Source organism: Penaeus chinensis, chromosome 38 (assembly GCF_019202785.1).
Source record: "Penaeus chinensis breed Huanghai No. 1 chromosome 38, ASM1920278v2, whole genome shotgun sequence".
Taxonomy (NCBI): domain Eukaryota; kingdom Metazoa; phylum Arthropoda; class Malacostraca; order Decapoda; family Penaeidae; genus Penaeus; species Penaeus chinensis.
Genome location: NC_061856.1, coordinates 21,852,039 through 21,867,038, shown reverse-complemented (window position 1 = coordinate 21,867,038; position 15,000 = coordinate 21,852,039). Strand labels below are relative to the sequence as shown.

At 40.4% G+C, this 15,000-nt stretch overlaps 1 protein-coding gene and 1 pseudogene across 1 annotated transcript in view; both read right to left on the bottom strand.

The window, feature by feature from the left end:
* Positions 1–8,924: 8,924 nt before the first annotated feature.
* LOC125045968 lies at positions 8,925–10,378 on the bottom strand (annotated as a pseudogene).
* Positions 10,379–13,940: 3,562 nt separating this feature from the next.
* The window catches only part of LOC125046232 (hemocyanin subunit-like), a 6,809-nt gene continuing 5,749 nt past the window's right edge, over positions 13,941–15,000 (bottom strand). Inside the window, exons 2-3 of the mRNA XM_047643993.1 lie at positions 14,778–15,000; positions 13,941–14,581 (exon numbers count right to left, since the gene is read on the bottom strand). The exon at positions 14,778–15,000 is cut by the window's right edge and continues 1,301 nt beyond it. Of these exons, the coding sequence (XP_047499949.1) occupies positions 14,151–14,581; positions 14,778–15,000 (654 nt within the window). The 3' untranslated portion in view covers positions 13,941–14,150. The remainder of the gene's footprint in view (positions 14,582–14,777) is intronic.

Here is a 15,000-nt window from a genome sequence, read left to right as displayed (position 1 = left end):
TTAAGTTGTACATATTGTTCAGTTTTATTGTTACTAAAACCACTCTTTTGCTTATACAAGTGGATTCCACAATATTTTTTTCTAAATGTTTGTGAACTAAGAAACCTACCCTTAATTCCTGCTTGCTACCCTGGGGATTACCTCTCCAATAGAGCACATGTCTATCATTTAGTATCTTCTGTTCTTCGCCTAGTCTTCTAACTTCACACAGTCTTACAACATCCCATCTGATGAAAGAGAGTACCTGAAGTAGAGCTAGTAAGTCGGATTCATTTATCATTGTCCTTACATTATATGTGCAAGGGTTCATCAACATGGGGTGGCCTGTATTTAACTGGAGATTTTTAGGACCCTCTGCTCCGGAGTGATTTTGATCGCCACTCTAACCTAGGGCTCCTTCGCCTCCTTGGAATGAGGGCCGTTGCTCTGTTTGTGCAGTCGTGGTTTTGGATTGAGAGGTAGATAGCCGAGTTACCCCCCACCTACTAACTTAGGTGTATCTTGGTGGGAGAAGGAGTAGTTTAGCCGGGATGCCACTGATAAGCCCCTCCAGCAGGGTTGGCCTTGCCTAGTGTGGACTTAATAGCAGCAACACAGGCCTGCTCACTACACCAGGGTGTACTTCTGTGAGCATGGGCTTGAGTATCAGAAGTGCATATATATATATATATATATATATATATGTGTGTGTGTGTGTGTGTGTGTGTGTGTGTGTGTGTGTGTGTGTGTGTGATATATTTTTTTACACTAATTTAATTTATGCGTATATACGCCTAGTGCAGATAGTTGTTCACCCGCAAATGCCCTAAGTACTACACATATGTTCATTTGCAAGCATACATATCTTTACATATGCTCCTATGTGTATGATATGCATACATACTCCTACATTATACACAACTACACACATGCACATGCATACACATATATAGATATATGCACACATCATATGCGCATACATATGTGTATACACACCCACATATATGCAAACACGTACATGCGAACATATCTTGTATACATACTTATGACTATACATACACGTTTATGAGTACACATTAGTGTTCACCCACATATTTATGTATATACCTGTACATGCACACATATATGCATATTCATATATACATACACACATATACACATACATACACATATGCATACACATATATACACACACATACATATGCACTCACACCTACACATACACACACATCGACATATACACACTTGCACATACATATACATATACACATTAACGTATACACACAGATATACATATCTTCATATATATTGTTTCTGTTGAATACACTCACACATGGACATGTACACACAAACACGCATACACCTGCACACTTCCGTGCATACGCACTCATACTTGTGCACAACCATTTGAACAGCGTCTGCACGAGCACACGTACGCATTTTAATGAGCCCATGCATTATAATGTGCATAAATTGTAGGCTTGCGGCAGAGGGGTTGAGGGAAGGAGGCGGGTGGTGTGGGAGAGGATTTAGGACGATGTTTTAATGAGTAAAGATGGGTGTTAGAGGAAGTTAGAAAGGGGATTTTGTATCTGGCAGTTTTTCGGAGAGGTGTTGCATTCCTTATCGTTTGCTAAGCCTACCGGACTGCGCCCCCCCCCCCCAACGGGAGTCGCCTTGTCGCGGTGGGGGGGGGCTTGAGGTCCCAATGACCCATACTGGAGGGGTCACCAGTGAGCGATGAGACAAATGTGTGTTTGCCGCACATGGCATCCTGTATTCCTGGGAGACAGGAGTCTTGGAGGTTGAGCAGTGCTTCACGCTGCACCCTGCAAATAGCAACACACCTCTTTGGTCCTCTGTTCTGGTTAGACAGGGGACTTGATCAAGGCCCGGCCAAGTCACACAGCTGGTCAAATATGGATAAGGTCAAACAGGCACTGTCCGGTCGGCATCGCATAGGTCCCGTGACTTCCATCAGCACTGGGTGATGACTGCGTATATCTCCTCATTACCCCTATGGCTATTGAGTGCATTTGAGCTCCAACCTATAGTTCCCCATCGTTGGAGTCCATGGTGAGTGTGGGGGGGGGGGGGGGGGAGGAAATAAAGAATTCAGATTTGTATGATTTCTACAAATTTACTAAGAACTGGTTCTCTCCCTGATGACCTATGCAATCCCCTGGCCTATCCTTCTGGAACATCACATGTCAGTCTGGAACCTTTCCAGATTCCAAAGAGCAAAAATGGGAATCGAAATCCTTCCCGAGCACCCAGGCCAGGTAAGGAGAAAAATCCTGATTCCATCATGGACATCTTACCTGGTAAATATGAAAGTATCTCATATAAGAAATACCTTGTAGTAAAGACCATTGATGGCATATCCATCATGGATCTTGATATTTTTGAAGTGCATCGGTGGTACTGTATGCTGAGAGTGGAGAACCACCTCTTACATTACACCCAGACTACACGAGACTACAAAGGATACCAGGTTCTCCTACTTCCAGATTGGTTTTCAATCCCCTTGAGGGAAGCCTATGGTAGCTGGATTTGGTTGGAAGCAGTAGTCAGGGAGAGATTCTTCAACACACTTGTAAGTACCAAGGATCAGATGCAATATATACAAATGGTTCGAAATCTGAAAATGGTGTGAGTTTTGCAGCAGTGAACCGGAGGAAAATTCCAGTTGGCAGTTTTTTTTCGACAGCGTCGATCTTCACTGCAGAGTAACATGCCATTCTTGCAGCATCAGCATCAGTGTCTGATGATGCATCAGCATCTTCAGACACTGTGGGTTGTGTAATGAAGTGAGTTATGACAATGATGTGAGTTGTGAGTGCCACGTTGTGATGCCAGTGCATACGTATTGTGATATGCCATTATTATCGTACGTAGTTAGTGATAATTATGTGATTATATATTATACACTGTCTTTTGTGTGATATGTTCTACCATGTGAAATATAGAACATTATGTTTAGTTTATATTATGTGTAGCATATCACATATATGAAAGAGTGAGAATCTCTGTATGTTATAGTGTACAACATTTTAGTTTGTCTCTGTAGTCACACGTCTGGCAGTAGACAGTCACAGACAGAGCCTGGCGTGTGGGGCAGAGGAACAGGAAGAGTTCTGTATTTATTTTGTCAGAGCTGATCTACAATAAACCTACTTTAGATTTCATCGGTGTTTTCTTCACCCTCAAGCATCATGGAGAAACACCAAGCAAACGTAGAAGACGAACATGGCGCAGTGATCCAGCAAATTCAGTTCTGACGCCTATTATTGTTGCCTGCCCCAGGCCTCCGCGACCTCATGGCCTGTCGCCGGCCCCGCGCCTCGTCCACCCTCGTGCTAGGTCAGCAATCAACACGCTCGGCAGTGTACTTCATTTGCAGCAGTGTGATACTATAGTGTAGTGATGTGTATTGTATAGTGCCTATAGTGTTTGTGCAGTGTTTAGTGTGCTCAGGGGACATTATTTGTTGCCTAAGGGAGCCGGACCGAAGCATATTAAGGTTTTGTAGGAGCGAGGTATATTCCCGCGCTCTCTACGACGCTTCGTGAGCGACTGATCTCTCGCGCTCGTGGCTCGCCTGCCCGCACGTGTCCGCCGTGACGTCACCGCATTGGCACCGCGCACACGAGTGCCACAACACTCGCTGCCTCGCTCAACTTTTACGTATTTTCACCGGATTTTAGGCGATTTTGCATGTGCCTTACCTCTGAGATGCGACGGGTGCTGGAGCACAAGTTGGACGTGCCCGCAGACCCAACATGCTCAGTGGACGATGTCTTGACAAAGCTCGAAACGCATATCAAAAATGCAAGTAATGAGGCACTGCGTCAGAAGGCCTTCTCCGAGTGCAAGCAAGCAGACGGCGAGAGCTTCGATGACTTTTGGATCCGGCTGAAAATCTTGTCGCAGGAGATAGACCTTTGCAAGGCACAGGACCAAGCATGCTGTGAGCAGTGGAAGAAACACGGCATTCTAATGGGTATACGAGACGAGGAACTTACCTGGAAGCTCATTGAAATGGACCGCTCAGCGACGTTGCAGGATGTTTTGGAGAAATGCAGGTCTCATGAATCGTCAAAGACTGCATCATCTGCTTTGAAGGACACAGTTTCTTCACGTGCTGTTTCTCAATATAAAAGGGAGAAAAAGGCCGCCCTGAAGCAGAAGTCCAAGATGAGGCCTGGCTCACCTCTGCCGAATAAGGCCTGCAACTGCTGTGGTCGTCAACATGAAAAAGGTTTTAGCAGGGCTACCACTTCCACATGTCGTGCTTGTGGTAAGAAAGGCCACTGGGCTACTGCTTCAAAGTGTCCTGCCAGGAATGCCAAATGCAAGGTGTGCAACCGGCAGGGACACTATGATAAATGCTGCCCAAAGAAACGGAAGGCTAAGACAAAAGAAGAGGACACCAATCATGAATTGAAGGTAGTAAGTTCAGTATCCCTTTCAGTGTCATTTGCCAGGAGTGTCACCTCTACTGCACGACCGAAACCTCAGCCTTCCCCTAAAGTTCACGTGTCAATTCTGCATAACGATCTTGCCATCATTCCTGACACAGGTGCAGACACAACTGTCATTGGACTCCAGCATCTTAGTATTCTCGGCCTCTCAAAGGAAGACTTAGCACCACCGGCAGAGACAGTATACTACAATGCGGACGGGTCCCAGATGCCACCAGCGGCTGGATCTTTTCGTGGAATCATCACCTATGGCAACCGTTCGACTACATGTTGGATTGATGTTCAGCCTTCGCTTACAACCCCGCTGCTCTCTTAGACTGAGTGCAAGGAATTGGGGATTGTTCCGGACTATTTCCCAAGGCAGATATCGGATGTGCACATTGCCAATCGAGTCCATGGGCTGGGCAATACACCAATGTCGAACCCTCCTCAGTTGCTGCCTTTACAGTTGAACCAGTTGAAGTCACCTGAAGAAGCAAGGAAGTACTTCCTGCATCAGTATGCAGATGTGTTGGTGAAGAAGGACGACTTGCAGTCTGGGCCACTCAAGACGATGGTAGGCCCTCCCATGAGAATTCATCTGCGGGAGAATGCCACGCCCTTCGCGATCCACACCCCCAGAATGATTCCTTTGGCTTTTCAGGAACCAACAAGAAAGGAGGTCAAGTCATTAGTGACCCAAGGCATCTTAAAGCCAGTGGAGGATGAGCCATCAGAATGGTGTCATCCAATGATTGTTGTTCCCAAAGCAAATGGTGGTGTTCGTATTACCACTGATTTATCAAAGCTCAATAGGCAAGTCTCTCGCCCTGCCCACCCTTCTCCAACGCCATTTACAGCCATCAGAAGTATCAGTCCGCAGTCAAAGTTCTTCACAACTGTGGATGCTCTTTGTGGTTATTGGCAACTACCCCTGCACGAGGATGATCAACACCTGACGACATTTATCACTCCTTATGGACGCTTCAAATACTGTCGTGGTCCCATGGGTTTTGCAGCAACAGGAAACGCCTTTTGTCTACGAGGTGACAGGGCACTTCAGGGAGTAACAAACTGCATTAAGGTTGTGGACGACATTCTCCTACATGATGAGGACTACCTCTCACACCTTCAACGTGTAAACGAAGTCCTGTCAAGGTGTCGACAGCACGGGATAACGCTTAATGCAGAGAAGTTCATTGTGGCTGCATCTGAAGCCAGCTTCTGTGGGTACAAACTATCACATAATGGTATTGAAGCAGACCCAGAGAAGGTAAAAGCCATTGCAGAGTTTCCTACCCCTGCAAATCTGACTGATCTTCGGTCATTTATGGGCTTGGTAAATCAACTGGCAGAGTTTACACCAAAGATTTCGACTGCTGCAGCCCCACTCCGCCCATTGATGAGCCCAAAGAGAGCTTTTACTTGGACAGCAGACCACACCAAAGCTTTTAATGACACTAAACAAGCTTTGTCAGGGCCCCCCATACTTGCGACGTTTGATCCAGCCCTTCCCACCATTCTGCAGACCGACGCCTCCAGACTCTACGGCCTTGGCTATGTGTTGTTGCAGGACCACGGTGCTGGAAGATACAAGATGGTGCAATGTGGTTCCCGTTTCTTGACAGATACAGGAACGCGGTATGCAACCGTCGAATTGGAAATGCAAGCTGTCGTTTGGGCCATCAGTAAGTGCAAGGTCTATCTTCGTGGCCTTCAGCACTTTAGCGTGGTGACGGATCACCGTCCATTGGTTCCTATTTTGAACCATTATTCCCTGGATGCAATTGAAAACCCTCGCCTCCAGCGCATGAAAGACAAGATTGCGCCCTACATTTTTACCGCAATGTGGCGTGCAGGTAAGGAGTTGTGCATCCCTGATGCCCTTTCCCGGTCACCTGTGAGTCGCCCAACGGTGGAGGATGGTGCCTTCAATGCTGAAATGGACACTTCCGTCAAGATTGTAGCTCTGAAGGCTGTTCAGTCTACTAAAGCATCAGAAGCCATAGACGAACAAGAGGATCTCTTCATGGAAGAATTGCGTACAGCTGCCTCTAAGGATGCTTCTTATGAGGAGCTGCTTCATCATGTGAAGCCAGGGTTCCCCAAGGACCGCTACAACCTACCAAGTGCCCTGCGTCCGTACTGGAAGATTCGCAATGAGTTGTACAATGATGGTGACTTGGTGCTGAATGGACCTAAAGTGGTTGTCCCTTTTTTTTTCACGCCGTAGCACCCTAGCTCGCCTGCATGAAAGCCACTGTGGCGTGGAAGCAACAAAGCGTCGTGCACAGCAGACAGTCTTTAGGCCAGGCATTAATGCAGACATTGTAAACACTGTTCGTGCCTGTGAGCCATGCCAGCGCCTACAGCCTAGTCAGCAACAAGAGTCACTGATGTTGGATGACAAACCCACAAGACCATTCATGTCTGTGTCGGCAGACTTTTTTAGTGTTGCTGGAAAACACTTCTTGGTGTATGCTGACCGACTCTCCGGATGGCCTGTTGTCATCCCATGTGGAACTAATGCAACAAGTGCTTCGACGATCAGATTCTTCCGGCATATGTTCCGTGATCTGGGTGTGCCAATGGGCATGCAGAGGCTGCTGTGAAGAAAGTCAAGCATCTGATCATGAAGACAGCACCTAACGGAAATATTGACAGTTTGACAGAGGATTACTGGAGTTACGTAACACCCCAAACTTCACTGGTCGATCTCCTGCGCAGATTCTGTTTGGCATGACCCTTTGCTCCTGTGTGCCTGCCCACTCTAGTGCCTTCATGAAGGAGTGGCAGACCAAGGCTGAGGACTGCGACCGTCGTGCCGCAGTACGGGCCAAGGACGTGAAGACCCGCTATGACAATCGTGCCCACTCCCTTTCCAAGTTAGAGATTGGGGCGCAGGTGCGAATCCAGAATCCCACATCCAAGCGTTGGGATAAGGACGGCACTGTCATGGGTATTGGCAAATCTCGTGATTATCACATCAGGCTGCCAAGTGGCCGTATACTGTGGCGCAATCGACGTTTCTTGCGCCCTACACAGCTCACGATTGGAAACTCGACAGATTTGGAAGACGACGCACCAGGATCTTCCGCCCCATCTGTACCTGTTGAACCTCGACGTTCGGAGCGTCTCAAGTTGAAGTCCGTTCAAGACTTCCGCTAGTGAACGTAAAGGGGGGAGGGAGATGTGGGTTGTGTAATGAAGTGAGTTATGACAATGATGTGAGTTGTGAGTGCCACGTTGTGATGCCAGTGCATACGTATTGTGATGCTATTATTATCGTATGTAGTTAGTGATAATTATGTGATTATATATTATACACTGTCTTTTGTGTGATATGTTCTACCATGTGAAATATAGAACATTATGTTCAGTTAAATTATGTGTAGCATATCACATATATGAAAGAGTGAGTATCTCTGTATGTTATAGTGTACAACATTTTAGTTTGTCTCTGTAGTCACACGTCTGGCAGTAGACAGTCGCAGACGGAGCCTGGCGTGTGGGGCAGAGGTACAGGAAGAGTTCCATATCTATTTTGTCAGAGCTGATCTCCAATGAACCTACTTTAGATTTCATCGGTGTTTTCTTCACCCTCAAGCATCATGGAGAAACACCAAGCAAACGTAGAAGACGAAGAGACACTGTCTTCGCGATTAACGGAGGAAGCAATGGAGGCATACCTCTACAAACAAACTGCGAGAGATTAGAGATGACCTTGGAAGTTGGGTGACCAGCATCCATCCCAACCGACACGTTGTCTTAACAAAACTAAGAATTAGGCACACAAGACTGAATCATGAGCACCTTGTGAGGGAGCCAAGACCCATTATTGGTCGCACATGTAGTTGAAAGATGTGACCAATTTGTCTCCCCTATATGCACTGGAAAATGTATTGGGAGAGGATTGCGACATAGATGGTCTTTTTAGTTTCCTAAGGGAGACTATTATTTTTCAATAAAATTTAAACATGAATAATATTTATGTAATAATTTTATCATTTAGTGCATGATATTTATGCTTCGATTTTTAATGTAATATTTATAAATATTTATTGCTATTTATATTGATTTGTAAGTCATTTATTTATATATTTTTAAAGTTTTCAATAGTTAAAGATTTCAATCCAACAATGCATTCACCGCTAATGACTGTAGCTGTTGATGTGTTAGATATTTATATGCAACTTATATATTTATATAGCCACACACACACATATGTGTATGTGCATGTGTTTGTGGAAGCGAGACAAGAGGGGAGGTATTACGCATAACCTCTCATAGTTTTACTATCGGCAGATATTCATATAACCAGTATTTGATTAACACTATATTATATATCAAAGAAAATGCGAATATATTCTTTACAATTTTGTGTATGTCCTTCTTGCAAAAGGTAATGCCCGCATACATTTTTATCTGGTAATAAACCAAAACTATATTTATAACATTTTATTAAGTATGTTCAAGCCTTCCTCTCCATTTTAAAAATCCTTGTCGTTAACAGTAATGCTTCTTAATTATGGTGAATGTGTTCTCCGTAATTGAAGACCTTAACCTTGATGTGACCAAAGTTGGGAAGATTTTCGAATACACGTTCATCAGGAACCTTGCGATCCAGAAGGTAGCCATGTGGGTGATTGTCAGGGTATTTGCCATGGGAACCGTAGTGATTGAATTCAGTATTTTCATGGAGGCCATCTATTGCTGCGTCGGCTGCGCCATCAGTCACGGCAACAACAAGGTCGAATTCCAGACCCTGTTCATTACCCTTGGGGAGAAGGAATCGATTAGGAATACCAGTGGCACTCTCGAAACCTGTAAGTCCGGAGCCTGCACCACTCAACGCTTCTTTAGTCCTCTGAAAGAGAGTTGCGAAACTAGGGACATCAGGTACAGTGACAGCAGATTCCGAGGATTTACGGGTGATGTGATTAACTCCACCAAACACTGTCGAAATGGAAGAAAAGTTTAGTAATTATACAGAATTATTACATTTGTACTGAACAGTCACACAGTGAACATGTATTTTATGTATAGGTAAATATTTAATCCACTTATGCAAGTGTAAGGCATCTCTGTATAATTAATCATATAGCTATACTTGAAAGATCATTAAAACATTACATAAATGAAGTAAAATATATCGTACATACGTTTAACCCAGAATTTATCCAGTTCAATAGCATTCCAACGGCCCTCATCGAAGGTGAATTCAATACCATTGTTATCGAGGTGAGGCCAAGCGAAAATGCGGACGGTAGCTAAAACTTCCTCGCCCTTGTTATTGCTAACATCAATTTTGAAATCAAAGTCCTTGTGGTTGAGATCTCTACATCTTCAAATTGTTCAGTATCATCAACGGCATTAATAAGATTATATTCGAAGTTCTCAAAGTAGGTCTCAAGTTCGCCTTCTATTGCAACATTGTCTACATTTATACCGGTAATTGTTAGGCCTTCCTTGGTGTAAGGAGGAAGACTGTTCTTTGAAGATGTTATCCATATATTTATGTAGCCTAAAGAAGCTAGGGTCACGAGGGTAGCAGTCTCAAAGTGTTCCAGCACACCAGGGGGTAAATCATATTTTCTATGGGGATCACCCTGTCGGCCAAGTACAATATGGGCAGTATTGTGCAAGGCTCCATAGTACTGGACATTAGGACTGTACAAAGACTATTCAATGACGTCTCCAAGCGCGTCAATACCACACTCATACATGATGTCAATGTGATTACCAGCCCTATCGACAATATAACTGTGGGCAATAGCATCACGAACTCTGCTCTCAATAATAAGTAAGTCTCGAATGCGAGCAACACCATCCACATCCTCGAAGTTTACATTATCTTACATTATTTGGCGGAAGTAGGCAGCATTGTTGACAAATGTATCCCAATCCTTACAGTGAATGAGAACATCGAAGAGCATTAGTGCTTCGTTACGTTGTCTTGGGTTGAAGAGAGAGAACCAGTGCCTCTGTTGGAGAAGCCTGTTATCCTTAAGGTCTCTCACAAGTGTGTGTACAGATTCACCTCCGTCACTATAATGGGATAAATCGGCCTCCGGGTCAAAGGAATCAGCTTTGCCTTTTAGATTAGAGTCACGGATATCCCCGTAGATCTTATGAAGCAGGAAGTTGACGTCATGTTGCTTCTGTGCATCGGACGCACCTAATAAGAAAAAAATATGGTATTGCTTAATCGAAGAAAATGCAGTTATAGCTAATATAATTATTTATGATCAACAATATATTCATAGGCCTATGCGAGCCTATTTATACAAACATTCATATGTATATATTTTTTTATGTACTCGAGTGCTCTTCTATATATATATACACACACACACACACACACAAACACAAACACACACACACACACATATATATATATATATATAAACACATATTTATATATATGCATATATATATATATATATGAAATTGTATCTATAATACACGTATATATACATATTATACATGTATATGACAATATATATGTATATATATATGTAGATATTGATATTGTTGTATTAATAGATTTCTGTAGCCCTATTTATATATACATGTTAATAAAATAAATATGATTGCCATATTTATGCAAATGCTTATACATATATATATATAGATAGATAGATAGATAGATGTATATGAGTACAATTTTTATAATTATGTAAACTTATATTTATATATATATAGATGTAGATATATAATTTATATATATATGTCTATATAAATGTAGATATTTATATAAATGTATATATATGTATATATAAATAAATGAATATATATGTGCATATATATATATATATATATATATATATATATATATATATATATATATATATATGTATGTGTGCGTGAGTGTGTGTGATATCTATGAATATTGATACATACACATGATTTTCTGGGAAGGTTTTTCTTTTGTATACTTTTTTCTATGAAAATTCTGAAAAACAATAAATGTAAAATTTCCAGTGTTTAGACCAGTTACTACTACGTCTTTCTATGTAACCAGTTTTATTATCAATACTACTATTTTCTTCACTCAAATTTATCATCATCATCATCATCTTCATCATCATCATCATCATTATTCTTATCATCATTAACATTAGCATCAGTATTAATGTTACCATGAATATTTTTATTATTACTATTATCGTTATTATTCTATTATCATTACTATTTATGTTATTATTATTTTTTATTATTACTATTACTATTAAAATTAATATCATCATAATCATCGTTATTACTTATCGGTATAATTTATCATTATGGTTATTATCTTTAATATTAATATTATTTACATTATTATTATTATTATTTTTTTTTTTTTTAACAAATTTTTAACTTTAATAGTTTGTTATTATCATCATTAATATGATTCTTAATATTAATACTTTTATGATCATGATTATTTTGATTCTTATTATCAATACTTTTATTATCGTTATTGTTATCATTAATATTATTATTATCAGTTCTATTATTAACATAATTAATTTTACTGTCATTGTTACCACTATCATGTTTTTATTATTGTAAGCTCAAGATGCACGTAGAAGTTTGGAATGTTGGCGGAGACTGGAAAATTAAGTAAGTAGATTGCGAGATCTCCTAAAAGTTCGTCTTGCTTATGTCGAAACTATATGCTTACAGTTTATATTAAATGGAATGTTAATACTTCAATATATAATGCCGACAGGAGAATCTTTGGCGAAGAAATTCCTTTGTAAAATATGCTGCGCGTTTCCAAAAAATGTATCGCATTTTACAGAATGAACATTCCAAGTATTTAGAGGTAGTAAGGCATGACAGATATTTCTCAAAATTTCTTTAATGTCCTTTTTGACAGTCACTTCGTTTGCATTGCATTACGATAGTCAAATTGCTGCATCATCCTTTAAAATTGCGGTAATAGCTCATATTGTCAAAATGGAAAACCATGATTATCATGATTAAATACACCTAGAAATGTCTTTTCCAAAATCATATCTAATATATTTACATTTTTAATATAATCTAGCTTAGCAAGCTTAATAACCATTACATTTATTTGTGTGTGTGTGTATCAGAATAAGATATTTGACACTCAGGAAGACAAACATTTCAAAATATGTAGCGAATCATTCAGAACTGACTGAAAGTGTCTATTGCTTTTGCATTCTTTGAAACTGACTGTCAAGATAAATCGTTGCAGACCAGAATGGAAATAAAAAAACTGCATTAACAACCTTTTGCCTAAAAAAAACTGTTTATCATATCAGATTCACTAGGAAATGTAACAATGATGATTGTCATGAAATCTGAGTTTGGTTCTTCAGCTTTTGGTATATTTCATTTATGATATTTTGTTCCGCTGCACTTGATAGACTAGCTTACTCTTAATGGAGCTGAATATATCCCTTAAGGTGGACAACCATAATGCATAAATAGCAATGAAAACAGTACTCAAAAACTATGTGCTGAATAGTTTCAACAAGAGTCAAACCCATGCTTCCATCCAACCAAAGAAGTGATTGCAACTTTCCTTTTATTTGCGCTTGCTCGTCGCTTTGAAAGTGTTCGATACATATATATATATATATATATATATATATATATATATATATATATATATATATATATTCATATATATATGTATATATATATTTAGTTATAATTATATATGATATATATATATATATATATATATATATATATATATATATATATATATATATATATATAATCCGCACACATATTGCGCGCACGTGAGCAAGTGTGTGCAATCATTCACACACTAGCATATATTGGGTAAGTTGAGTATTGTATATGTTCGGTAAGTCAAACTGTGATACTGTATTGGGTGAGTCTATCGTAGATATAATGGTAGTTTAAGAACATCAACATTGTTTACAACTACTCCCCTGGAAAGGATCATGGGTCAGCCACCCCAGTATAAAGACCCAGTTACCTACATGATGTCAACATGGCGCCAAGTAGTTCATCAAACATGTCATTCCCCTATCTCTCGTAATCAGAAATCAATGATAATAATAATAATAATAATAATGATAATAATTTTAGCCATAGTATACCAAACATTCACCATCCAATCATCGCCACTTGATTCTACCTTAATTCCTTATTACATTCCATCCTCATCTCCGCTCTCCCTTTCCTTCCCTTATCCTCGCCTTATATTTCTTCGGATATGGCGAATACTGCGCCATATGTAGTTGAGTTATAAAAACACTTGACAGGTTATCAGTACAAGGCATGACAATTGTTATGTTGAATTTGCCATTTAATTAAAAAAAAAAAAAAAAAAAATGATTGTCGCACCAAAGAAACATGTTGCTTAATTCATATTGCCTATTTTTAGTTATTTATGTCTAGCTCAACTTTCTGTACTATTATTATGGTTCTCATCATCAACAGTACATAGACCTGAAAGAAGGTAAACAAACACTGTGTAGCTTCTTAGTAAAGGAAATGTCTTGATTGTTACATTTTGTTTTTATTTGCTCGTTCTACGTAAATTAATCAGCTCCATATCTTCACTCGTAATAGCAAAGGAAAAATCATATTCTATAATTCTGTTGGTAACATCCAATCATATTACAATAGCTGAAAACTTTATCTGTCTGATAGTATATCACTTTCCATTATCAAATGTATAAAGGATTACTATGGATAAAGTAAAGTTTCCTATTAATGTTGGATATATTCACCATGATTAAAGACCTTAACTTGCACGTGACCGAAGTTGGGAAGATCTTCGAATACACGTTCATCGGGAACCTTGCGATCCAGAGGGTAGCCATGTGGGCGATTGTCAGGGTATTTTCCATGGGAACCGTAGTGATTGAATTCGGTATTTTCGTGGAGACCATCCACTGCTGCATCGGCTGCGCCATCAGTTACGGCTACAACAAGGTCGAATTCTAGACCCTGTTCATTACCCTTGGGGAGAAGGAATCGGTTAGGAATGCCAGTTGCACTCTCGAATTCCTCAAGTCCAGAGTCTCCACCACCTAAGGCTGCTTTGGTCTTCTCAAAGAGAGTTGCGAAACTAGGCACATCAGGCACAGTGACAGCAGATTCCGAAGATTTACGTTCGATAAGGTGTGTTCCAGCAGGCACTGCAGAAATGAAGTGAAAAGTACATGTGTGTGTGTGTGGAAATGACAAGGAAAAATTTAGCAATATAAAAATACACATGTATACCAATCAGACCATACTGCTTCATCGACTTATAAGTCTCAACAAGTGAAAGATCACCAACTATTTCATAATACGAGTACAAATAATCAAAGTAAGAAAGCAAAATATACTCACACTTGACCCAGAATTTATCCAGTTCAATAGCATTCCAACGGCCTTCGTCGAAGGTGAATTCAATACCATTGTTGTCAAGGTGAGGCCAAGCGAAAATGCGAACGGTAGCTAAAACCTCCTGGCCCTTGTTATTGCTAACTTCAATTTTGATTTTAAAGTCCTTGTGATTCAGACGAGGCACATGAGTGGAAATGTCTACATCTTCAACTTGCTCAGTGTCATC